The sequence below is a fragment of the Xenopus laevis genome, chromosome 6L (genome assembly GCF_017654675.1).
Source record: "Xenopus laevis strain J_2021 chromosome 6L, Xenopus_laevis_v10.1, whole genome shotgun sequence".
Taxonomy (NCBI): domain Eukaryota; kingdom Metazoa; phylum Chordata; class Amphibia; order Anura; family Pipidae; genus Xenopus; species Xenopus laevis.
The window spans coordinates 20,685,469-20,713,029 of record NC_054381.1 but is presented as its reverse complement, the minus strand read 5'-3'; the positions used below and the strand labels follow the sequence as shown (position 1 = coordinate 20,713,029).

Below are 27,561 nucleotides of genomic sequence, written 5' to 3'. Positions count from 1 at the left end.
CTAAATTTGTTTTCATTAGGCAAACGTTGGGGTTTATTTATTATTGCTTAAAGGAAAAGTATACTCCCCCCCAGACAATGTAGGTCTCAATAAAAAGATATTGCATAAAACAGCTTATATGTAAAACCCTGCTTCATGTAAATAAACCTTTTTCGTAATAATATACTTTTCTAGTAGTATGTGCCATTGGGTAATCATAAATAGAAAATTGCCATTTTAAAAAATAAGGGCTGCCCCCTGGGATCGTAGGATTCACGGTGCCCACAAACATTCCAACAAACCATACATGTTAGGTCACATGAGCCAATTAACAGACAGAGTTCTGTCTTTTGCTTCCACACGTCTGTTACAGTTAGAGCTGCAGTATTTCTGGTCAGGTGATCTCTGAGGCAGCACACAGACCATCAGAAAATGGTGGCTCAAGGCAAGAGATGTAAAAGGGCAAGATTTACTTTAATATATATTCCAGTTTGATAAGATTCTTTAATATGCCACTTAATATAATATAAACTATCTGTTGCTTAAGTGTTCATTTTGGGGGTATAGTTTTCCTTTAACAACTATGCACCACCTGCAGCCTAGTAGAAAGCCCCGGCTCCAGCTCGATCATGTAATTACAGTGCTGGTAAGTATATTAGCATCAGTAACCCCTATATGCTTTTTATTAAGTACGCCATTAAGAAGAATCTCAGGAATTAAAGTTTTTTTAAAAGCAACAAAAAATCATTAGGGGGGAAAAAACCTACAGATTTTCCTTTTAATGAACATAACCAGGTGCATCTCATCCCATGCGCTCAGTATTTTAACTGGCCATAATAACAGGGGAAAGACGAAATAATGAGCTTGAGCAATAACTCACACAGAATGCTTGGGATTAGCGGGGAGGCCATGCCGACAGGTTACAGCTGCTCATAACCCATTTGCAGACTAATCTACTGAATGATTTCCTTGGCTAAGACTTTGCTCAGGTACAGTAAACAGAAGAGTAATATTTAGGCCATAATTCATTTTTGAAGTTGACAGGTGCAGCCTCTGTAGGCTGAGGATAAGACTGAGGGTCCAGAAGAGATTATTACTTCTTCAAGGATCAAACTGTCATCGGCCAGGATGAATTATCCAGTGCCCCAGAAAAATGGATCGCTAATAGTCTACAGGAGCTCAGAACTTTATTAAGACTAAAAAAAGCCATCACAGGGTCAAAGGCAGCAGAGCTCGCCTCTCGGAAACTCAAATTAATTCTCTGCGCTTAGGTCTCTATGGCAAGGTAAATAAAGGCAAAGGAAAGCCAAGATAGAGCCGCACATATACAGCTAATTCCCAGAAAATGAGAGGTTGCAGCTAGTAATCCATGTACAAAGCATTTCATTTAACCCGGGGAGGCAAACCTTTTGTCCTAGGTCAATGTGCCACTTCTAAAAATAAAAGCCACAGCAGCCTGGGGTACTCTGATGGAAAGTATGGTGGTGCCCTTGAGCAGGGATGAGCTGGGCATATGATCAGGACACCTCAACACTCAAGGAACTGCTGAGTGCACCGCAATACTTATACAAACCCAGCATAGAACCCGGGGCCACTTTGGTTTTTATAGAAGAGTTGCACTAATCTGAGCAAAAGCCAACAGTGAGATCCAGACCTTCAGAAGACAACTGAAGTGTTGACAGCCAAAAAAAACAACAACATGGGGTTGTAAGGAAATATATATGGCAGTTGTGGGGATGTTAAACTGGTTGCAGTGAGTTGTAATTATGTGTGGATTGATTGAGGGAATTGAGGGGTTGATCACCAGTTAGGCGGGTTTGGGTCAAATTTTGGCCAACCATTACAGGTTCCAATTGGGAGCAGCTCATACAGGGGAAATACAATCCTCTATTGTGCCAGAAGATTCCTTGGGGCTGATTCACTAAAGGGCGAAGTGGCCGTTGCTAGCGACAATTCACCAGAAGTCTCATCCGCAGGGACATCACCAATTCACTAAAGGCGTAGCGGACAATTTGCTAGCGAACGAGACCGTCGCTAACGTACGTTCACACTCTAGTGTAAGGCAACTTTTCGCTCTGGTGAATGCTTGTTACTCCGCAAATTCAGTGAATTGTACTGAACATTACCTCTTTCGCCAGAGTTTATTTCGCCACCTCAGACCAGGTGAACTAATTAAACGAAAGAACATCTTCCTCAATCTTCCTCAGTGACATCATATCCTGTATGCCGGAAATGCATTAAAGTTGTCAAAAACGCTGGCGACTTTTCTTATTTAAAACGACATTGCCTTCAAAAGGTCAAACTATTAAAGATTTAAGTGTGAACACATTTTTTTTTAACTAATTTGAGGTTCATGCCACATTTATATAAGGGTGGGCTCATGTCTAGGGCATTAAAGGATCTCTTCTGTCTTTATTATGGCTCATGTGTTTGAAAAAAGTAGCCACTTCCAACATTTGCACCAACATTACCAATAAAGACGTCCTTATGACTTTTAGGTACCCGCCCTATTCAAATTAACCAAAGAGCAATAGTGCTAGCAAAGTTTCGCTTTACAGAAATGAACACTAGCGAAAATTCACTAGTAGGAAATGAACACACCGCCGAAGTAATGCTAGCGAGAATTCGCCAGCTTTCGGGCTGCTGAGACGCAAATCGCATTTTAGTGAATTACTGTAGTAGTAACAAATTTGAGCCTGGCGTAGTGGTGCGGAGTATGGCGAACCAGTCACTGGCAAAAATGTGCCGTTAGTGAATTTGCCCCCTTGTCTTGGAACCAAAACGCAAGAAAACGCAGGTAAGCGATGCACGCAGGTCTACATTTTGTGGGTTTACGGGTGCAGGTTCAGTTTTTCCCTGACCTGCACATCACTTTTCCGTTGTGCTAAAAATCCCATTGATTTAAAGGTATTTGTGTCAATATGCAATGCCTGTACTTTCATATAGTTTCACTCTTCACCACTCGGTCCTTAATGCCTTCTACTATAGATTTCTCAGTGGTGCCTATTGATGCACAAGAAACCCTGTAGATACCACCACCGCTGAAGTAGACGCTAGCTCCAGGGTTCTTCCAGCAGCCTGCAGAGCAGTTGCACTAAAACAATAGGGGGACATCAACTGGACTTGACATCTACTCATGGTGACTACATGGAAAAAACCCAATACACTGCACCCCGGAGCCAGATTATAACCCCATACATGATGTAGAGGTTTGGAATAAAATCAGCACCGCAACTTCGGATGACTTCAGAAAACAAACCGCCGCATGTGATTAGCACCGGCGTTTTTTTTTTTTTTTTTCATTTTAGCCAGCGCAGGAACAGGGAAGGCGTTTGGGGAGATTGGTCGCCACAAAAACGAGGCCAGGCGACCAAATCTTCCCAAAACGCTCTGTGTGAACCAGCCCTTAATTTAAACGATTTAAACTCCTTGGAAGATACTGGTGAAAAAACAAACTTAAGTGACCTGATGTTATACACATTTGGTTTGAAATAGAACAGCGTAAATGATCCACTAATAAACCAATTTACATTGTGTTATGTTTTTCTTCCCAGATCCATTTCAGCTCATGACAAGTTAATCTTCCAAACAGTAATTAATGCAGCAGACCGCTTAAATGTCTGGCTGTGTTGTATGAAGACATTTCTATCACTATTCCCCGTGTCTCGCATTTCAGAGATTCCAAGAGGAAAACAGTGCAAAAGAAACGAAGGGAGATATCAAAGAAAGGATCTTTAATTATTAAAGCCCAAGAAGGCGCGCGCGTGGGAATAAGGCAATGTCGCTGATTCCTGAATGAAGGCTAATTACGTTTGATGTCTGCGCTTTCTTTGAAGAGCGGATAAAACGGCGATGAACTCTAATCACGGGGTTTCAAATTCTCCGAGGCACTAATGCTCTGTAAATATTGATTTGACGCTGAATGTTAGAAAAGGTTTGGAATAATCCCGATAGCAATGTTAATTAGTGAAAGTTGTGTGTGTTTTTTGTTTACTTGGTGAAAACTTACCAATGTAGATGATTCCATTTGGAGGTGATTACTTCCCTATGAGCAGCATGTTCATATGAAAATTCTATAATGCACATTGCAACTGGTTTGGACATCAAATTAGCTAAACATCACATGTTAAAGGGATACTGAGATGGGAAAACATGTTTTTTTTGTTGTTTTTTTTCAAAGCGCATCAGTTAATAGTGCTACAGCAGGTTTCTGCACAAAAATCAGTTTTTTCGTTTAGAATTTTTAGACATATTGTAAGTTTCCCAGGTGCCCCCATTCATGTGACTTGTGCTCTGATAAACTTCAGTCACTTTTTACTGCAAGTTTGAGTGATATCACCCCCCTCCCCTTATGGAAAGTATTTCCCTAAAGTGGCTGTACTTAAACAAGCACATCCAAATGCCGAAGCTTCATGTAGCATTCCATCTGCACTTGGCTCTTGGATGTGGTTCATTTTGTGCCCCCGTGGTAGAAGATGAGAAAACTGACCACAGGGGAACGCAGGGCAAAACTCCCATCAGTACTAGCCCTTAGGGTAATAGCACATGGGGCAATTTGACAATATCTATTTTCAGACCAATTACAGGGGAAGTCAAAACAGCACATGCCATTGCCCCTAGGGCCATCAAAATCAAACGTGATAGAATTTAAGTTGGTTTCTACCTGCCAAGTGTTTATAAATAGTGACTGGTGGCCCAACCTTGAAGCCCAATCAATCACAATGCTGGGCAGCTCAGCTGTTGAATTCATGAAGTGGACTAATTGGTAAGTATAACCTTACCTGAGGCTTATCAAGCCCACAAGTTCAGAGGTCCATACTCCAACTTTTCAACTGTGCTCTTGTGTTTGTGTGCATCACAACTTATCATCGTCACACCAACAAGTACAAATGGCTTGACCATATAGGTCTTCGTTTCTCTGCTTGTGGTGACTAAATCTGGCTATAGACGCAAAGATACTGTAGTACGAATCCTCGATTATTACGATTCTTGTATCGTGTGTGGTGTGTCCCGACATTTTTCGCGCATGGCGATCGCTCGTTTTAGGACAGGTTAGAAAATTTTTTGTCAGCTAACGATAATGTCTCTGCAAATATTGCCTATCTGACGATATCAATGGATAACTTGTCACTACTATTTGTTGGACATAACTTTTATTTGATTGCCATCAGTGACAGAACACCGTCTGATTTGTTCATTTACTACTTTATTTGATCTGAATGGTTAGTGGTATTGCACCGCACAATCGTTCGTCCGATATTAAGGCTAAATCTGCACGTCTATGGTCATCTTAAGGAGCCTTTATTTTGAAAAACAAAAAGAGGGACACAAGGAGTGGTAGAATCGTCTGTAGAAGGATGTGGGGTGCCTAGTGCACAGCAGATCAGGTTATGTTTTTTTTCATTTAAAGGACATACTTTACCATCATGAAGTGTGTCATTTAGAGGGCATCACTGAGGATTAGTGATGTGCGGGCCGACCCGAAACCCACGTGTTTAACCTCATGTCGGGCGGGTTCGGGCCGACTCCTGCACAAAATCTTCGGGTCGCTGGTGGGTGCAAGTCGAGCTCTTCTCCTGCTGTCCCCGCCCGCGACCTAATACTGCCGGCTTCTGGCACCAGGATTAATAGACTTCTGCCTGCCCCGCCCCTTTTGTGACGTCACTTTGGGGCAGGGTGGGTGCGGGTCTATAAAAAGAGGGCAGGAGCGGGCCCGGGCCAGGTGCAGTTTGGAGGGGCGGGCAAGGGTCGTTGCGGGTCGAGAAATTCTCGACCCGCACATCACTACTGAGGATCCCCTAGCAGGCCCCTCTAGCTGCAAGCTCTGGAGTAAATAACTTCCAATATTAAGTCCTCTATTCTTACTGTAGCAACGCAAGCTTAGTAAATTAATTCATTAAGAGAGAATCCTCCTTTTCAGTAGAATTACAATCATAGAAGACCATTGCTCAGGTAATATTACACAGAGAGATTTGTGAGGAACAAAATGAATACGCCATTGTCTAGACTGGCAAGGTTCCTACCAGAGCTAGGGCAGCATTTGTGGGTATAAGGGACCTTCCCATTTTACTGATGCACTTTAATTTCATTTGGCCTTTTAGTCTTTGCTTTTTCAGAGCAGCATTAGCTCAGTGCAAGGACTGTAGTATTCAATGAAGAAAATTATATTAAGCGAACGTAAGATTTGGTCGCTGGAATGAAATTTAGGGAGGGGGTGCTGTAAAACCTTTAGGCGCCACATCTTCTACAGATGTGTTCCTTATCATGGCTGACAATTTCACTCTATAATTAAATCCACTTCTGCTGGACATATTTTTCTATTTTATGGACCAGAAAGGGAATACATTGTATCTCTATACAACCAAGGGTGCGTATATATATTAATATGTTTATTGTGTCTGAATTACCACCCATTGTCCTTCAGAAAAGAATTTGCTCATGCAAGATGATGAAGGGGTTCCAAAATTATATGCCGAGGGATTATATTTCAGTTTTGTCACCTTCTGCTTGTACACACAGATTCAGTGTTATACCATTATTCCTACATCTGCACGCGCTTTCACAGATTCAGAAGGAGAGATTCAAGAGCTATGGGCCAACTGTGCCTTCTGCATGGGTATCCAACTTAGGCCTTTGAGCAACTCTGTTTTCTACCACAATGGTGTAGCTCTTGCTTATCCAGGCTCTTAGAAGAACCAAGCAACAACACACAACAAATCTGTTGGGTAACAGATTTTCTATGGCAGGTGGAAACCGTAAATGATTTATGAGAACGAGTTTCAAATATAAATGCTGCCAGATACGTTCAGTTTTACGATGATCAGCTTGAGTGTGTGTGGCTTTTAAGAATGAAGAGGAGGATCTCAGAGTTTCAGAAGACCCTGACTGACAAGAGATATCATTGGAAGAGTTGCTAAAGTCTTATGGTAGCCATAGATGTTACAATAACAATCTTTCATGCGACCATTGGTTTTCAATACAGACGTGTTAGAGCTAAATTGTCAGATGGCAGAGGTCCATTGAACCATTTGAAGATGTTTTTAGCCTTCATGATTTTCTCAGTAGTATGTGCTTGAAAACGATCTATTAAGAGTTTTTTTCTACGATAACTCAATCAATTCGAGTATTCAAGTTTTTCCTGCCGATTGCATTCAATTGAGTTTTTTCATAAATGAGCAAACATTTAAATTTATTCGAGGTAGAAAAAACATCACAAACTCGACCTTTGATAAATAACCCCCTAACAATGCCCGATGTTTGGGTGCCTTCAAAGGCGCCCAATGAAAATTTTTTATCTGGATCAACAAGCCGACCGATATCCAAGTCTTCCACCTATATCGGTCATCTCGTCTCCCGCCATACACGCACTGAATAACGCACTATAACGTTTCATTAATTACATAATCGGTGCGTTTATGCCCACCTTTAAGCATGGCTTATTTTAATTAGCCCTGTTTCTTAGACCCTCTGGTGACACATTCCACCACCAGTTTTTACACATTCCACCACGTGGTCTTGGGAAAAAGGGTCATACTTGGTATTCCATCTTCTATAACTTGGCATACAGCTGCTAGTTGTGAAAAGCAACCCGTTCTACAAGTGTAATTGAGGTAATAAAATAAGCCACATATAATTGGAACTATGGTTGCACTTATGGTAGGCGTCCATAACCCAGTTTGGGATCCCTTGAAAATTTTCTGCCAAAACCTTTATTTGCAATGAAAAATAACTGTTAGCGTGATGTATAAGACCCATTTTTATCAAAAGATGATAGTCTGCCAATTGCCCTTGAATCTAACTATGCAAAATCCTGAAATGATGGATTTAGGACATCCCTAACCCAAGGACAACAAGAGAAGCATAAGCCAACACCCAATGACAGACCTGCATTGCTCCCTATGTTATACAATGTATTTGACCTTTGCAAAACACAAGCAACTTGTATAGATTTTTCTTCACTTTCTACAGATTTTTCTCTTCCAGTGGGGGAAAGGTTATCATTCTGACACGTAGGCCGGCTTTTCATAGACAAATATGAGCCTGCATTGTTTCCAATCAGATCCTGACAAGGTTATCTCCATGTTGCTGCTGTCACACAACTAAAAGTCTAATTTCCTGGAAAGGAATTATATTCCATGAACATTTGCTTCTGCCTCCAAAGTAACGTAAGCAATTATATGCAGTTTGCCAGGCAAATGGAATGGGGGGGGTCTATAAGCAGATGGTAAATGCCAGTCATATTTTCCCAGGGCACATAGAGATAAGATGGAAAAACAGTACAGTAATTATGTGAGTGGGTACTCGGCCAGCCAAAACGGTTATTCTACAAATTACTTTGTTCTCCTTAAACTATAGGTCATAATATAGTCTGTGAAGGAAGCGCAGTGATACGGAAAGAAAAACGGCAGCCAAACCAAATGTGTGAGTGCGGCGGAGACCAGGAAATTGAAGCCATTTATCATATATTAAGGACGCTTTTATTATATTGGTGCCTTTAAAGGGACGCAGAAAGCATCTTGATCTTTATACATTAAGAGACAAAAACCTGCTCTCTTAAGACTGGCGATGGAATTAAATACAAGAGATTTTACCTGCCTTTTCTGTTCCTATAAATGTTTTATATAATATGTACCTACATGGGTGAGAGCGGGCATTGCAAAACCAAGACGAATAACAGTGACCCTGTTCCTGTGCCGCAGGCTTATCCCTTATCGCTCAGCACCAGTCTTACTTCAACTGCCATTAAAGCTGGCCCCTGTGATCCACTTCTTTGGACCCCTCTAGGGCGTGCCATGGGTACAAGAGATTAAGACTAAGAAATGTCATCAAGCCGTTAATTGGAAGCCTAGAAACTAGGAAATCTCTAAAAGCCATAGCAACTGCAAACGCCAAATGGAGCAATGGGGATCGAACAGACTGCGTTGAGGTGTTTTGCAAAAATCCTATTAAAGAGAGCCTGGGGGCAGCCCACGGGCATGTTATCCCAAGCACAGAGCAGAATGACAGCACATTATTAGATACTTGCTTGAGTTCATTCTACTGATCGATGGTAATAACGATGAATGAATGATACCCAGCTTTTTTTTATCATTTATAATAATTATTCCTTTAAAAATGAAAATGTTGCATAACAAGAGGCTGCCTGGAAAAACTGTCAGTTTTTGCCATGCAAAGTTTCTGTTTGATGAAGATATCCACTGGTATTTCTACCACGCATGGGAAGACAGATGGAAGGGACCAGAGTCACGGATCCCTCCGGCGGGTAATCAATCACTGTCTCTTCTCTGACACAACTGATGCGAGTGTGGTGTCTAATCAAGGTGATCTCTTCTTTCCTTTAGAACTTGCCTAATGAACACGGCCAAATGTTACCCAATGGAAAAGGTGCTGGAAGCCCTAGTTAAAATTGGAAAACCGTGAATTGGCTGTATTTAATTTAGAGCTGCATCAAATAATATGTTTTTGGAAACTGGGTGACATTCCTGATGAGATGACCTTAGGCCTATGGCACAAGTTTTGTCCACTCTATTTTAGCAGCTATGAAAACAGATCCTTTACAAATTAAACCCCCTCAAAGCAAGATTATCACATGAAAATGAGCACCAGGGAGTCCTGGATGAAATTTGTGCTGACCCGTAGCAATTTCTACAGTAAAGAGAAAGGTGCAGGTTGTCTGATCAATGCTACAACTACAATTATGCCATAGGCCTTACACAGCAAAATGTAAGATGCCGTTTAAACTAGAGATACACCGAATCCAGGCATCACTTTGGGATTCCGTTTAATCTCAGAATTATTTTCAGGATTATGAGGGCCTGGACAAAAAAATTTCAAATTTTTTTTGGGCCAAATTTTTTTATGGATTTGGCAGGTTCTCTGCACGTGTGGTGCCTTCCCAACAGATATCTGGCCAAAAATCAGTTCGATATCTGTCAGGCAGGTTTGGTTGGCCAGTCATATCAGCCTGATTTGGTCCTGCAGAGGATTTTTAAGCATATAGCCAGATTAATGAAGACTAAAGTTAGAAAGGACAACCTGTAGCCCTTTAGAAGCTGCAGAACTCAACCACTCAGCATCCCAAATTTGTCTCTAGGTTATGCCAGGTTAGGCTTCAGTGTGTGCAGAGAAAAAGCAAATCACATGGGAGTGGATGGGTTTGGTTTCTCTCCACCTGCTAAGGCTGCACCTCATTACCCTTAGCCTATTTGTTATAAATGATTGCAAAGTGGTGCATGCGTTGCATGATGTTCACCAAGCTTTACCCGTTAACCCTAATTATATTACTTTCTCATTTTAAGAAGTGTGTGTGAAACACAAAACTGAAGAGACGCAAGTGGAGTTATACAAAACCAATATATTACTATATATCAGGGATGTACCGAATCCCCCGAATCCAAGGGTGGGAATGGGAAAACATTTTTTACTTCCTTGGTTTTTGACAATAAGTCACACAAGTTCCCTCCCCTCATTTGCATATGCAAATTAGGATTCGGATTCAGTTCGGCTGGGCAGAAGGATTCGGCCAAATCCAAATCCTGCTGAAAAAGGCTGAATCCTGGATTCGGTGCATCCCTACTATATATTACTTATATATTACTTATATGTACGTATATATATATCGGCATGTCACTGTCACTTTATAAGAGTTCGCCAGTCATTCTCTAAAAAGAGCTGCAAGTTGCTGTAGAACTGGTAACACAAGTACCCGCTTTATTCATCCCATTTAAATATGGTTTTGGTCTTTAAAACAAACAATGGGATAACAAAGATCTGAACAATACACTTAATGAAGGGTTAACCCATCGGCTGGACATGTGACAATGGACCTGAGACGGACAACTATCCAGATTGGGAAAGGCATGCCAAGGAAAGAAACACAAGGCTATTCCTGGCAAGGGTAGAGGGAACATAAACCCCTTCTGGAGATCACAGCAGTTAACAAGATTTTTATCAACTGGTTGCTGCCGACATCAGCGGACGAGACTTGGTGCCAAGGCATTCTGTGCCAGACATCATGCATATTAGAGGGAGAGCTTGGATAAATGGCATGCTAAAGCAGGACTATAACATGAATGGAATATATGCAGTCAAATTGTAAGTTTTGTGGAAACATTCGGCACAAACTGTGATTTGTTCAGCAGCAATTATTTATTTTTATATTTATATAGTTTTATATTTATATCTAGTATAAGTAATTCTAAAACAACTGGACTTGCTGAGTAATCATTGAAGACGTTTCACTACTCATCTGAGCAGCTTCTTCAGTTCAACTGACTGGCGTGGAAAATCCTCAGCATATAAACTCTTCCACTAATCCAATCGCAATGGCACATTGTAACTCTTCAGAGAGGTGACATCTGAAACTCACAGAGGTGTGATTCTGTGGGGTTACAGTGATAGGATTACAAAGGTATCATGCAACTCCAGAAAAGGTGTTACTTGTGAGAGTTGCATGTTGTATATCAGTCCAATAATAAATCAAGATCATGTGTGTATACTAGGGCCAGATTAGACCAGAATAGGGAACAATTGGGGGGCAGCAGGTGGTCTGTGGATCAAACCACTGTTCCACAGGCTGCCAGCAGAGGAGTGAGAGACACCCAGGGAAAAGTGAGTAGCAGCGGCCACTCTAGGTGGCTTTGGGGATGGGGAAGCGATCGATAGCTCTTGGGGACAGGGGAGGCGTGGCTAGCAACATGGGGGTTGTGTGTGTGTAATGGGCAGGCTGGAGGGGCACCGGCAACATAGTATTGCCTTTAGTGAGCATTTTTATGTGTTAGGAAGAATGCTCACAAAAACTTAAACTGTGGATGTTTTTCCCCATATCCTTCAATTAACAAAAACAACCAAAACCGCCATTAAAAGAAGTGTGCCGTTTTATTGGGTTAATAAATTATTTGACATATTTTGATGGCAAAATGTCTCTGGAAGAAAAACCTTTTGATAAATAGAAGTACATGTGGTGCAGAGTTGTCCACATCCCAAATAGGGAAGTATGTCTTCTTAAAGAATTTAATAAACGGAGCCAGTTTTGTGATAACATAAAAGGGGTAGAAAAAAGTGTTAAACAGTAAACCCCCAAAGAAGTATTTTAAGACCTGAATGAAAAATAAATGATGATGACGATGATTTCCTTGCCATAGTGCAACTCAGATCTGCTTCCATTCCTAGCCCCGTTACGTGGACAACTCAATGAAAGTAATACACAGTCCTCTAAATAACGGCACGATGGCAAAGTACATTTTAAGGTATTTCAGTAATTCCATAAAGGTAATATACTGGCCTTTCAACAATGCCACAAAAGAAATCGATCACAATAAAAAGATGAATTCCTTAAAAAAATGCTCAGAGCACACAGCAGACAGTCAATTTATCACAAGACCAAGCTCCTCAGATCCAAGTAAATATTATATTTAGCAGGTGCTGCAAGAGAGTAAAAAGTCATTCCCAGGTGCCCCGAAAATCACTTTGCTATAAAGCTTGCCTACATGAGACAAAAAGCAGTCAACCTAGCCCATGCCAAACTCTTGCTTTCCTTGTTATAAGCAATATTGGGGTTCACCAAGGAATGACCATGAAATTGATTTGGTATCATATAGATATATAAAAACTGGTTTGGCAAAAACAACCCAAAACATTTCATAACAAAGATTTAAATTTTTTGAGATTTATGCGCAACTGGTAAACTGAAACACTGAAGAGGAGTTACTAGCACAAGGGTTATCTCAAAAGAACAAAGAAAGCAGATAAATAAATGTCAAAATTTGGGACTGGGTTGTATTAATATAGTTGCTTTTTGCATTCTGAACATATCCCCGGTTCAACATATGCTACACTATACGGATACACCCCAAGAAGTACGAACCTGTGTGTAGCTGGGATCGGATCAGCAAATGCTTTCAACCCCAATGGGGGACATAAACCTATCGTTAACTCCATGAAGGGAGATTGTTTTTTCCACCGAGGATTCCTACTGCCGAGCAGTGATAGGGAGGGATTGAAGGCAAGAGAAGTGAGGCAACATTGGCTTTGAGACTTATTTAGGACAAGCCCCCTTTGAGGCCCAATATTTGGCCAGGACGGCCATTTAGTGAATATCTTAAGGTGGTCATACACTGGCCAATATAAACTGCAACCGTCAGAAGCTTATTGGATAGTGTTTGGAGCCCTCCAACAGGCTTCCATCGATCGATATCTGCTCGAAAATCGGGTAGAAGTCAATCTGGCAGGGTCCCATCAGATCAAGGACCACATTGGTTCATTGATGTGGTCCTCAGTCCAACAGCCTGTATTCTCAGCACTGTGATCTGATCTTCGGGGCCCCATGGTCCACGACTGAATCAGTCCGATATTGCCCACCTCAGTGAGCGGATCTCTGCATGTATGGCTACATTAAAGGTCCACATAGACGCAACGATTCTTTGGTGAACGACCGATTTCAGTGCAGTCCGACCAATCCGTCAAATTATCGAGTGGTTAGTGGGATTCGAACGATCGCATATCTTACGATTTTTCGGCCGACATCTGTCAGAAAATTGATCGGCCAGGTTTAAAAATCTTTATCGGTCCCAGTGCAATCTATCTATGTTTGCAGGGCCAAGCAGGCAGCTACTCTTCAGTTTTGCTGACAATATCGCCTGAAATTGTCTTTTTAGTTGATGGACACATCGTACATTTAACCGATCATTTTGAGATGATCGTGGTCTCACAATAACGGTTGGATCTTTTAAAAATCTTTACATCTACGGCCAGCTAAAAACATCTAAAAAATCTTCAGCCAACAGCTTGCTGCAACTGACCTCCAAGATGGGCTACTCCAGACAGGGTTGTTAGCCGCAAAGTTTGTCAACCACTGGTCTATATGGGAAAAAAAACTACAGCAATCAAGCAGCAAATGTTTAAGAGAAAGAAAAAGGACAAAGCAGGGAAAGAAGCAACAGTGATCATGAATTGAGGCAAGAAAAAAATCAGATAAATGACTGGTGTGTTTGGGACCCTCCACGGCCCGTCCCACTTAACTGCTCTTTCTGCAGATGGAAACTCTTCCCACCGTGAGGCCAACCAGCACAGCTTACACCTAACGTTTTGTAAATAAAGGGAATTGAACCTCAAACACCGGCCCTTTCAAGTTGTTAAAGGCATCCTTAGCTTCCAGGTATCTCATGGAATGTCACAACCTCTTGGTTCTAATGTGTGATATCATTCTACAACAAAACACACACACATTTCTCCATTAACGATCTGAACAATTTTGTGCCATCACATGAATGTGGTTAACACCATCTACAGCCTCATCTTCAAACTCGCTTGTTATTGGATAGGGCCAATAATGAATGTCTTGATAAGTCCGATCCTCCCTGGTATGACCCTTTACAATTAAAAAATGTCTCATCGCAGTCAAAATACTAAAATACAACTTGAATACACTGCCTGTTGTAGAATGGGCTCAAAAACGACCCCAATTTCCTATAAGCCATTTGATGCATAAAAGCGGCATTCCCAATGGTCCTGCTGGATGCAGCAATGTTCTGCCTCCATTGTATGTCAAGAAACTGGGGCCACTTTCATTTACTGCAATCGACACTGGCCCTACTGACTGGTACACCAAGTGCTGCTTCAGCCTGGAGACTAGTATTTTAAAACTAGTAAAGTGCCTACAAACAGAATCACACATAAGTCACGCCCAGGTTTTTCGTTGTGGTGCTTATATGCTACTTTTGGGAGAATTCATTGTTGGTGATAAAATCTATTTGGAAATTTAACATGTAAGCCTCGTCACATCTTACATGTTAGGGTCAGCGCACACAGGCAGATTCGGGGAGATTAGTCGCCTGGCGACAAATCTCTTCTTCAAGGCGAATAATCTCCCCAATCTGCCTTCCCGCTGGCTAAAATGTAAATCGTTGGCGGAATGGCACTCGGAGCGACTCGTTTTCTGAAGTCGCCCAAAGTTGCCTCACAAGTAAACTTCGAGCGACTTTGGAAAAGGAATCGCTCCGAGTGCCATCCTCCCGTGCCGATTTACATTTTAGCAGGCGGGAAGGCAGGGGAGGCAGTTCGGGGAGATTAGTCACCCCAAAGAAGAGGATGTTTGTCGCTGGGCGACTAATCCCCACTGAATCTGCCTGTGTGTCCTGACCCTTAAATTTCCAAATAGATTTTATCACCAACAATAAATTCTCCAAAAAGTAGCATAAAAGCCCCATAATGGAAAAACCTGTGCATGACTTGTGTGTGATTCTGTTTGTAGGCACTTTACAAGTCTCCAATTCATTAGAGGCAGAAGCCGCACTTGGTGTACCAGTCAGTAGGGCCAGTGTTGATTGGTCTCTGCCAGACATTCCATGTGAACTGCCAAATTGCTCATTAGGTTGGACAATTTTCACCTGCGTCTCCAGTTCCCATTTCAGCGGGGAATAAATATTAGTTTGCTTTAACAATCATCAGCTGTGCACAACCTACCCAGAAATATACATCAACATCTAGTTACAAACAAATGTACTTCAGGGACGCGAGAAAACTGAAAGAATTGCAAATTTAAAAATGGCTATTTCAAATGGCAAGGGAGCAGATGAAGTTCTGTTCCATTAACGGTTTTGCATACACACGGACACGCACGTTGATATGGCCTGTGATGCCTCAGAAGGGATCTCTGTAGTATTATGTGTTGGCATTAGCCGGCATTTGTGATGGATGCAGATACCTCTAAGGCTACATACTTGGGGAAAATATTTTCATATTTAGCAATGTAAATTTGCCACAATCTAAAGGTGTTTGCATAGAAATGGCAAGGGACTGGAAAACACACGGCTGCAACGCAAGGTACAACGTAATGAACTCACAGAAAGAAGGCAATGTATTTATTTGCAGACCATTTATTGGAAATCAGACTGGTCGCTTGAGACGTTTGCTTTTTCTATTTTTAAACAAAGCTTTTCCACACGGCTCTAGGAGATATAATTGAGGGTTCTGTTATTTCTTCACCGTTTTTTGTGGGGAAAAAATGTGATATGACTCATAGTGGAGTTCAATACAGGCAATTTTGCACCGAAAGTGGGTTAAAATACCGGCACATTCATGGAACAAGCCAGATATCACTTTAAAGACCTTTTAGATCTTTTACATTAACCATGACCTCATTGTGGGTGACAAATATTCCCGTTGCACCACTACCCTAAAGCAGTAAAAGTTTATCAGAGCACAAGTCACATGACTGAGGGCATCTGGGAAACGAATGACATGTCTAGCCCTTGAATTCTTCACCTTTGGACCCGGAGCCACTATGACTTCATTTCAGGTGGAAAATGGCATGTATATTTGTCTTTATCGGACTGTAAACATGAAAGATGTTCTAGAATTGTCCTACCCAAAGGTAAAATAAGTCAAGTACTCTCAGACGATGAAAACAGTCTTTTCCTCTAGGAATGTTATCTGCCAAAAGGATTCAGTGACACAAATAAAAATCATTTTGCCAGTGCCTAAACTGGCCAGCTGCATCACTACGACCTGTCCTAAGTCCCATCTTGAGGGGATAATGGACCTTGACCCAGTACAAAACAAATTTACATCTAATTGTGAGATATAGGCATGTATCAGATATTTCCCATGAAAGATGAGCCTTGGAACTCTGGAAAAACTTACTTAGCACTAGCAGAGCTTACAGTTGACTGAACTGAAAACATATTGGTGTCCTACAGGCCCCCATACACAAGCAGATATAAGCTGCTGACAGATTAATTTGGCAGTTTATTGGGCAGTGTATGGGGCCATCTTATGGGTCGTCTTTGATCCATATCTGTCTGAAAGTTAGGCAGATGTCGATTGGGCAGGTCGGATTGAGGACTGCATCAGTTCGTTGATGTGATTCTCGATCTGACCACCCGTATTCTCCTCATTGTGATCCGATTGTTAGGCCCTAGGGCTCACGATCGGATCAGCCCAATTTCTCCCACCTCAAGATGGGCATATCTCCATAAGGTACAGATAGGTAGAAAGCAAATACAAAAGACATTGAAAAAGGGAAATAAGCATCTCTGTGGAAAAGGAGCTAACCTTAATGGGAGGGGGAATATACCCCAGAACTCAATTTTAGTCACATTTGCATAAGGTTTATGAGATCCAAAGAGAAAAGAAAAAATATATTCATAGGATTTATTGACTCTGGAAACAAACGGACTAAGAGAGAGGTTACCCCATTGCACCCATGAAAATTATTAATATTAAATCTGACAGCCCGTGCATTTCCAGATAGGCTGGTGACACATTACACATATTAAATTAATCAACAACTGGCCTTTTACTTTTCACTTGCTTACAGCAGGAACATTTTTTTAATGTCTTCAAATAAAAAGCAGGTTGCAAACTATTGGGTGTATAGTAACAAGATTGTAAGCTCTTTTGGACATGTCCTCCTGTACCTCTTGTTTCGGTTATTGGCTGCTTTCTAAAGCTTTATGCTGTACAGTGCTGTGGAATATGTTGTCACTTTATAAATATGTGATAATAATAATAAAATAGGATGAAAAATGAGCTATTGGATGTATTTTGCTTTTACCTATCTGTATTAAAGTAGGGGTGCTAAACTTGTTTCCTAAAAACTATAAGGAAGCACAGCGTGACTATCGAAGGAGCACGAAAAACATCAACTGTTTAACAGAAATTACTAGAAAACATTTTCTTCAACTCCACACACCTAAAATACTGCACCTAAATACTACACCCCATCAGCTGAACGCTATACAGAAACTACAACACTTACTTGCTCGCAGGACAGAAGGGGTGACTTCAATCTCGCTTGCTGCTTGGTAAGGCTGGAAGGCAGACATGCTATTGGTTCCAAGCTCACTACCAAATATTTCTGGGCTCTGAGTGCCAGTAGAACTAGCGCTGGTGCCATCGCCCCCATGATGTGGATCTTGCTCATCATAGATCACCACAAGCTGTTGAAGGAAATAAAAATAAGGCACTTAACAAAATGAACACAGTGATTAACACCCATATGTTTTTATTCCAAACTTTCATTGCCACCTTAAGTACTAATATACCCGAATAGAAAATCGCCCAAAGTTTCCTCCAGAGGCAACTTCGGTGGTTTAGCAATCAGTTGGGGATACCACCAGCGATTTCAATTATCGGCAATGGAGAGGCATTTTCGGGAGATTTGTCACACACAGCCGTGTCTAAAAGAATCGTGGGTGACAAATATTCCCGTTGCGCCACTACCCTAAAGCAGTAAAGTTTATCAGAGCACAAGTCACATGACTGAGGGCATCTTGGAAACTAATGTCTAGCCCCATTTCAGATTTCAAAATTAAATATAAAAAAAAATAAATTAGTTTGATCTCTTGAAAAACAAATTTCAGTATAGGATTTAGCTGGAGGAGCCCTATAAAAAACCTGTGTGCCCACGACAGAATCACTTAAATAAATCATTCATTCAAAATGGAAACTTAATGTCTCCTTGAAGGCAAAGATTTTGGGATGGTGTAAAGTGGTTTCTCATATAAACATCATACCAGGGTGCTCCATGTAATAATAATCATACCTCCCAACTCTCCCGTTTTTAGAGGGACAGTCCCTTTTTTGACAGCTCAACCCGCAGTCCCTTGTTTGTACTGGAAAGTCCCGTTTTTTTCTGCACTGAACAGCCAGAAAAAGAAACAATGTTTCTAACTTAATTGGCTTTTGGCAGAGAGCCCAGAACAGCCAGAGCAGCAGATAAGATACTTTTGTAACAATTTCGAGATAAGCAAATAAGTAATTGCAACAATATAAGATAACAGGTCCCTTGGGAAAAGTTACACTCACAACTTCAGGTTAAGGGCAGACGGGCAGATTCGGGGAGATTAGTCGCCCCGGCAACAAATCCCCTCTTCTTTGGGCGACAATCTCCCCGAACTGCCTTCCCCACCGGCTATAATGATAAATCGCCAGCGGGATGGCACTTGCAGCCATTCGTTGTCCGAAGTCGCCCGAAGGTGCCTCACGAGGAAGTGCCACGAGTTCCATTTCGCTGGCAATTTTTCATTAGACCAGGCGGGAAGATAGGGGAAGGCAGTTTGGGGAGATTGTCACCCCAAAGAACAGGAGATTTGTCGCTGGGGCAACTAACCCCCCCCGAATATGCCTGTGTTCCCTTACCCTAAAGGGCCGTTCACCTTCATTAGCAAAACTGTAATAGCTGGAAAAAAAATTAAATATTTCAAACTTTCATAACCTGACAAATTTTGTAAAATTAACATGGTAATTAGGGGGTGTGGCCACAAAAATGGGCGTTGTCCCTCTCTTTATTTCCAAAATGTTGGGAGGTATGTAATATTCCTTCTAAACCTGGAATTAGTAGAACATGGATGACTTCTGCCCAGTTAAGTCAGCAGTTAATGACTGCACATGAGCCTCGAGTACGTCTCCTCAAAAAACACCAAAATTCAGGCTAAAGTGATTAAAGACTGGTGTTTTGTGGCTAAAATTAAGGACGGAACTGTGTCACTGCCATGAAGGACATTGAACCTCCCTTCAAACTGGACTTTTAGCTGTAACTTCAGCTTTGGCCGCAGTACGGGAAGACATTACACAAGACATAAGCCATTACTCTTCTGTGTTAAACATACATATACAAAAAGTAAAGGACATTAAGTCAAACGCAGTCATTCCAAGGCTGCTTTCATAATAACAATTTTTCAACTCAACCAGAGCTATAATAAGCTTCCCAACGTAGCATTGCAGTTTGTTACAGAGAAATAATTGCGGTGTCATATACGCTGAGCCTCGGAATGAGAATAAGCAGCTGGATTGCAAAACTGGACAGAATTGCTTTAATGTGATCATTTTTTTCTCTTGTAAGAGCGGTATTACAGACAGACAAAGACCAGGCCAGAAAGTCAAAACTTGTCATATACAATATTAACTGTGTATGTACAACATTCCAGGACATGCGTGAAATAGAATAATTTCTCGAGCCTTCGTCCTAGGGTGACCAAAACTATATAAAACACTGCAACTGCACTGAAAGGACAATCCCAGCTACCAACCAGTTCACATTGCATGAAACTGCGGGAGAGAAGCATTGTAGGAGACCCTCTTCCATATGTGCAAGAACAAACATAACCATGATCTCTGACTCACAGATAGCCAGCCTATACAAGAGCTACTCCTTTATTTCTATAAAATTTGCTTTTTCTCAACTTTCTTTTGGGACCGTATGGTGATCAGCCTTGCAGGACCAGGGTCCCAAGTTTGATTACAACTTGCAAGGAGTTTGTAATTTTTTTATCTCTTTCATCAAGTCATGTCCAATGTCTGTCTCTTGCATACAAAGCATACATAATGAGATGAAGTTACGTTTCCTTACCCGCCCCAGACCATACAATTCATATTACACACAAAAAAGCATACACGTTAATAAAACATACTCCAAGAAGTACAGATTCTGTGCACATTTCAAAAACTATACAGGCAGGTTAAAGGATATACTCCTGCACTTGGCATTGTAATACCAGCTAATCTGCCTTAGAAAAGATGAGCATTTATTAAAGGAGAACTAAACCCTAAAAATGAATAGGGCTAAAAATGCCATGTTTTATATACTGAACTTATTGCACCAGCCTAAAGTTTCAGCTTGTCAATAGCAGCAATGATCCAGGACTTCAAACTTGTCACAGGGGGTCACCATCTTGGAAAGTGTCTGTGACACTCACATGCTCAGTGGGCTCTGAGCAGCTGTTGAGAAGCTAAGCTTAGGGCTCGTCACTAATTATCCAGCAGAAAATGAGGTTGGTCTGTAATATAAGCTGATGCTACAGGGCTGACTATTAAATTCGGATGCTAATTGCACTGGTTTCTGTGCTGCCATGTAGCAATTATCTGTATTAATTACTAATCAGCCTTATATTGTGACATTTCTATTCTATATGTACTGTATAGTGTGAGTGGGTCCCTAAGCTCAGTAAGTGACAGCAGCACAGAGCATGTGCAGCGAATCAGCAGAAAAAAAGATGGGGAGCTACTGGGGCATCTTTGGAGACACACATCTTTACTGCTAAAGGGCTGTGGTTGCCTTGGGCTGGTACAGAAGCACAAAACATAATGTACAACATTTCTAGCCTACTTTTTTAATTTAACTTCCCTTGTCCTTTAAACCTACTGAATAATGTGTTTGACAGTAAACAAACACAATAGGATGCAGCAGCAATCAAAAGAATAATACTGCAATATTAAGACCCTTGCACTATTCTTTGCATATATCTGCTGTGCCCAATTTCTTGCTGGTGCTGCTAAGAAAAACAGCTTATCTGTTCTTGTTTTGTACCCACTATGGGGCATAATGCAGAGCAGAAATACATAAATACACGGCCAGACTTTACAGAATGTTGCCACATGCTTTTCATCTGTGCTGTTTGAAATAGATTGCCAGGGAGACATGTTTTATAGTTTATGGCCAAAACTAAAGCACATTTACACACAAAAAAAAAAAGCAAATCCAACAATAACCAGCGTTACAGTGAAACAATGTAATATCCACATAATAAGAAAAACAAATTTATAAGTTAATGTATCTTTGCTTAAATTAGTCCTTATAGAGAGAACATAAAAATGTGTTACAAATCTAACTATTCAAATCGAACTAAATCTAAAATTATAATTAGATTTTAGGCAGTTTGTGGTTCCACAGTGGTCATGTTGTTAGTTGTTATAAAGATGCTTCTGTTAAAGGGACAACACACCTCTATTATAACATAGTATGGGACCTATTATCTGGAATGCTCGGGACCTGGGATTTTCCGGATAAATATTTTCGTAATTTGGATCTCCATACCTTAAATCTACTAGAAAATCATATAAACATTACATAAACCCAATAGACTGTTTTTGCTTCCAATAAGGATTAATTATATCTTAGTTGGGATCAAGTACAAGCTACAGCTTTATTATTACTCCAGACAAAAAGGAAATCCTTATAAATATTTGGATTACAGGTATGGGATCCATTATCCAGAAACCCGCTATGCAGAAAGCTCTGAATTACGGAAAGGCTGTCTCTCATACACTCCATTTCATCCAAATAATCCACATTTTTTTTTAAAAAAAATTCTCTGTCATAATAAAACAGTACTTGATCCCAACTAAGATAATAATTAATCCTTATTGGAAGCAAAACTAGTCTATTGGGCTTATTTAATGTTTACATGATTATGTAGTAGACAAGGTATAAAGATCCAAATAACAGATCTGTTATCCAGAAAACCCCAGGTCCTGTGCATTCTGGATAACCGGTCCCACGCCTGTATTTGGATAAAATTGAGTTTATTGGAGATGGCCTTTCCATACTTTGAGCTCCGGACTATAAATTAAGGGAAACAAACTACAAAACTTGCTTACAAATAGGGCCAATTATATTTAAATAAAGGTAACCAATAACAGATTCCGAGATATTTGGGCCCAATGCCAGACTACACTTCACTGAACTTGGGTGTATGTGTACCTGCAAACACATCTGTTAATTTTAATTATATATTTTTCTATGGATATATTTATCTTCTAAGATAAAGCTACCCAAATCTTTTCCCTAGCCTTTCTCATACAAAAGGGTCAATCAAGGAACGGCACATGAAGCGTTAACTCATCCAAAAGAAAAAATAAACCTCCCCCAATAACTGTGGCTTAATTTAGACAAAAACATGTTTCAGACGAACATCCAGAATTGTCTTAAAAAGAGACGTTGTTCTGAGACTGGCAGGAAAGTTAAACCATCTGTGGAACCAAGTCTATATCATCTTAAATACAAGTCCACCAGATGGCACAAAACAGCTCAAAACAGCCCTTTGTTCAGTTGATGGCAAATGCAAATTGACGGGGCTCACTGTTTATAGCCTTCCAAAGAAGATCATAAAAAAAACATTTTGCTAAACTTAGGGGAGCTGGGGAGATTTCAAAAGCCTCCCATTTGGTCCCTTCTGTGGAGAGGAAGATATACGCGGGTAATTAACATCATGAGGCAGGCGATGGTTGCACGCTGAGGCAGCGAAATCATCTGCTCGTTTCAATACAGACGTTGCTTTGAGACTCGCTTGTTTTTCTGTCACCCATCAGACAGGAACAGACAATTCACAGAGACATTCCCATGAAAGCAAGACGAATCTCACATTGCTTCTACGCCCATCAATTGGAATATTTATAGATCTTTAATGTGATCATATGGGTATTTCTTATAACGAATATAAATAGTAATTACACTAAATTAACTTACTAAACCAATAGGGGCATGGGGAAAACTTCTCAATGTTTCCTTGAACTGGATGAGCCATATCACCAGGACATTTCCCTTGGACAATGGAGGAACCAGATGTTGGAGGACCCCAGGGGTCTCGTCTTCCACCTGTTCATTCCATCAAAAAAGTAGAATCCTCACACTTGGTCATTGAACAAACATATTATATCATCACATGGGCAGAGCCATATCAAGAACTATGCATTCCATGACCATTTAGCTCAAAGTTTGCCAAAAACCATCTGAAATCAACCACGGAGGCCATCAACTTGGACCAATACAGAAGCCAATAAACAATAGTGACCAAGTTGACAGGCACAGTCTATTTACTTAAAGGAACAGTTCAATATAAAAATAAAAACGGGGAAATAGATAGGCTGTGCAAAATAAAAAATGTTTTTAATATAGTTAGTTAGCCAAAAATGTAATGTATAAAGGCTGGAGTGATTGGATGTCTAACATAATAGCCAGAACACTACTTCCTGCTTTGCAGCTCTGTGACTTGAAGGGACATAAATGTTCAGTGAGTTTGCAATTGATCCTTAGTATTCAGCTCAGATTTAAAAGCAACATTTATGACCCATGTGCCCCCCCCCTCAAGTGACTGATTGGTTACTGCCTGTTAACCAATCAGTGGAAAGAAACCAAGAGAGCTGAAAAGCAGGAAGTAGTGTTCTGGCTATTATGTTACACATCCAGTCACTATAGCCTTTATACATTACATTTTTGGCTAACTATATTGTAAACATTTTTTATTTTTGCCCAGCCTGTCTATTTATCCAGTTTTTATTTTTATACTGAACAATTCCTTTAAAGTAGGCTGGCCGATCTTCTGGCTTGGTGAGGTCTTTGGGGTGGATCTGGCAGATCTACGTGCTGCGCCAAATCGTGCTGATCCCTCAGAGGAACGTATGGAGACCTTTTGGCTGAAAACCACACCAACAAGCTTATATGCTAGTCGTGCAACAGAATTTCCAAATCTAGCGGATATCTGTCAGATCTTCAGCCAGATGGCAGGCTTGTTGGGTCCATACATGGGCCAAAATGCAGTCTACTCGATCTGGACGGTCCTAGTGGACAGTTTTTATCAACCTGTGTATGACCACCTTTAAGCCCCAACAACCCTTACTACTTTCAGGCCCCAGTGGCACTGCAATGGAATAGTTCTTAGAATGTTCGGACTTTGTTCTAACCAAAGGAGAAAACAACAGGCACTCACAGATCCCACAAACAGACTTGATTGGTGGGTTTGGGGAATATATCTGGTATACCCGTGTGTTTTTTTGTACAAACTATGAAGAAGTTGGCACAAAACGCAAAAGGCTATGTGTTAATCTACTTAGTGGCCTAAATAAAGTTCTCAGTTCTTTCACAAGCCTGTTTTGTGGGATCTGTGAGTGCCTGACGTTTTCTCCTTTGGTTGGATACCCCCACCTCGAGCTGTAGGTCTGGGGCATGAGACCTATCACTGGTGAGACGATAACCCTTTTAGGTTTTTACATTGGGACTTTTTCTTTAAGTGCATGATTAATCCCTGTGTCTGTTCTACCCTTACGTTTACACTATACAAGAAGAACAAGAACTAAAAATGGTATTATAAGAGTAAAGGAGATAAAACAAGTAAAACATGTCTCAGCCCAATATATTATTAGGAAGAGATTTGCTCCACCTTTCTATAGTCCTGACTGGCATCATCAAAGTTCAAGCAGAAGGATTTTCTGAGCGCTCTCTATCATTTCAGGGTGTACTGATGCGCTCCTCTATTTGCATACCAAAGCAAAGAAGAATGTGATTTAAAAAGAAATCCATCCAGAGACAGACGTGAAAAACTTCAAACATTCGTCGATTCCCCAATGTTCCACTCATCATTTCAGACCTTCGCTAGAACAAAGGAATAGACTCCACTTGTCCTTGACATTCAACTAACTTATCTTTTCTACACAAATGACTATCTATTTAATACTGCTCACTCTATCAACTGACAAGGATGATTAAATAAATTCTAGCCCGCAAGATAATGGAAATACTCGCCAATATGCTCTTCGAAATTGCTCTCTGAAATTCTTCTGGATAAAATGTTTTGAGGTAAAGGCCCCTTGTGAGGTTAAAAATAGCCTGCCGTGTATGTAAAACCCAAAATCAAATACATTTGGCCAACATTGGGCAGGAATGAACGGATACACATATGGGTGGAATGTAATCCATAAAAAAAAAAGTACGGCAAATATTTTGTTCAGAGTTTCACTTTATTTCCAAGATGAAGACTTTTATTGATAATCAGCAAAACCTCTGTAATTGCTGTTCTCCATTCTCTATGCTATTTGTAATGATTGACTTTATTGGAGCGATGTTCTCATGCTTCTTCAAGGACAAACATTAAGACCCAGCAAGTAAAAGCTTTTGTAGTTCATACACTGATTGTGCTGAGGAATTTAATGAACTAAGTTTCAATCGAGTCAATACATTTTCTAATGGGTTTGAGCAGATGTAATGCTTATAAAAGGCACAAGCACGTCTATTAAAACACAATAGCAAAGCTTGGGCCAATAGTGAAAAGTCTAATGTGGCTCAGCACTTCCCAGACAACAAATATTTCCTAGGAAAAAAGGATCAAAAATAGGGAGTCTTTTGAAATCAGTTGATAGATGGCAGCTATGCTCCATCTGCTGTCCCAACCTTTGGCAAACTACACAACCTTCCCTTTAGCACAGTATCAACTTCTTCCTACCTTGTCCTATTGCCACAATTTGTCTCCTACATCTTCATCTTTTTCTGTCTGCACCTGTTACAAAGTCTCTATAGGGGTTATGTCTGCTCCAAACATAATTGGGCTAGAGGAAAGCGAAAAGCAGCCATACAGTGGCCAATTCTGCACAGTTGAACGATAGATACCACACATGGAGTCATGCCCAGTATAGTCATTTTTGTTTTGTTTCAGCTGTTGGCCTGAACAATTAGAACAGCAGTAAGTGAAGAGGAGCCGTGGCTCCATTTTTTCTATGGATAATCAATGAAAAGCTGGCCATACATATGGAGATACGGAGGTCGCCAAACGAGCGTTTCTCTCCCCGATATGCCCACCTTGATGTGGGCAATATTGGGCTGATCCTATTGTTGGGCCCACAAAGAGAAGAATATGGGGGTCGGATCGAGAACCGTATCAATGAACCAATGCAGTCCTCGATCCAATGGAATTTTTAAACCTGCCTGAATGTCTGGCCGACTTTAGGCCAGATATCGATCGGGAAGCCCGTTTGAGGGCCCCATGCACTGCCCAATAACCTGTTGACTTAATCCGTTGGCAGCTTATATCTGCTCATGTATGGAGGCCTTAAACGGGTAAAATGAGTATGTATAACAGCGCTTAGTGATATAATTTATATGCAGTAGGGATGCACCGAATCCACTATTTTGGATACTGCCGAACCCCTGAATCCTTTGCGAAAGATTCAGCCAAATAGTGAACTGAATCTGAATTTGCATATGCAAAATAGGGGGTGGGAAGGGGCAACCATTTGCTTCATTGTTTTGTGACAGTCACACAATTTCCCTCGCCGCTCCTAATTTACATATGCAAATTAGGATTCGGCTCAAGTACAAGCTACAGTTTTATTATAACAGAGAAAAAGGATATCATTTAAAAAATTTGGATTATTTGGATAAAATGGAGTCTATGGGAGACAGCCATTCCGTAATTCGGAGCTTTCTGGATATCGGGTTTCCGGATAAGGGATCCTATACCTGTATTACAAACTTGTAGTACTAGCCCTGGCAGGAGTTTACTGTCCGTGTTGCAACTAGGGTTGCCGCCTGGTTGCTAGAAATTATGTTTGATCCCAATGTTAATAATAGGGGAAAAGATAAAAGTATAAGAAGGTGGGGTTTTTTCGCTAGAAAAGAGGACATCCCCTAATTGCAACTCTAGTAACATGTTTCACTATAACTTGTTGGGAGTTCCAGGAACTGTCTAAAAGCATTCAGAATATGGTCTTGTGCTTTTATATTGATTAAATGTCATTGTATTCTACAATAGGGAGTACAATGAGATACACATTATTCCAATTTATAAACATCCCAAAAGGCTGGAACCAAAAAGGAGAATTTTGTAATAAGACATATAAAAACAAGCAGGAAAATGAAGGCTTCCTGATTAATGTTTCATCTTGGTCTGGTCATAGATCTACATAACCCCTAAAGTTTTAAAATGGAACTCAAATTCCGTAGAGCCGAACCTAGGGATCAAGTGTTAGCTGGCATTCCATTGAAACCTACAACAGGATTATTATTCAATTGTTAAAAATCAATGCATATGCCTG

At 40.7% G+C, this 27,561-nt stretch overlaps 1 protein-coding gene across 10 annotated transcripts in view; it reads right to left on the bottom strand.

The window, feature by feature from the left end:
- The window catches only part of pard3.L (par-3 family cell polarity regulator L homeolog), a 417,717-nt gene that overhangs the window by 278,748 nt on the left and 111,408 nt on the right, over nucleotides 1-27,561 (bottom strand). For all 10 annotated transcript variants that reach the window (XM_018267171.2, XM_018267175.2, XM_018267173.2 and 7 more), the window contains one exon: nucleotides 17,738-17,918. In XM_018267171.2, the coding sequence (XP_018122660.1) occupies nucleotides 17,738-17,918 (181 nt within the window). The remainder of the gene's footprint in view (nucleotides 1-17,737; nucleotides 17,919-27,561) is intronic.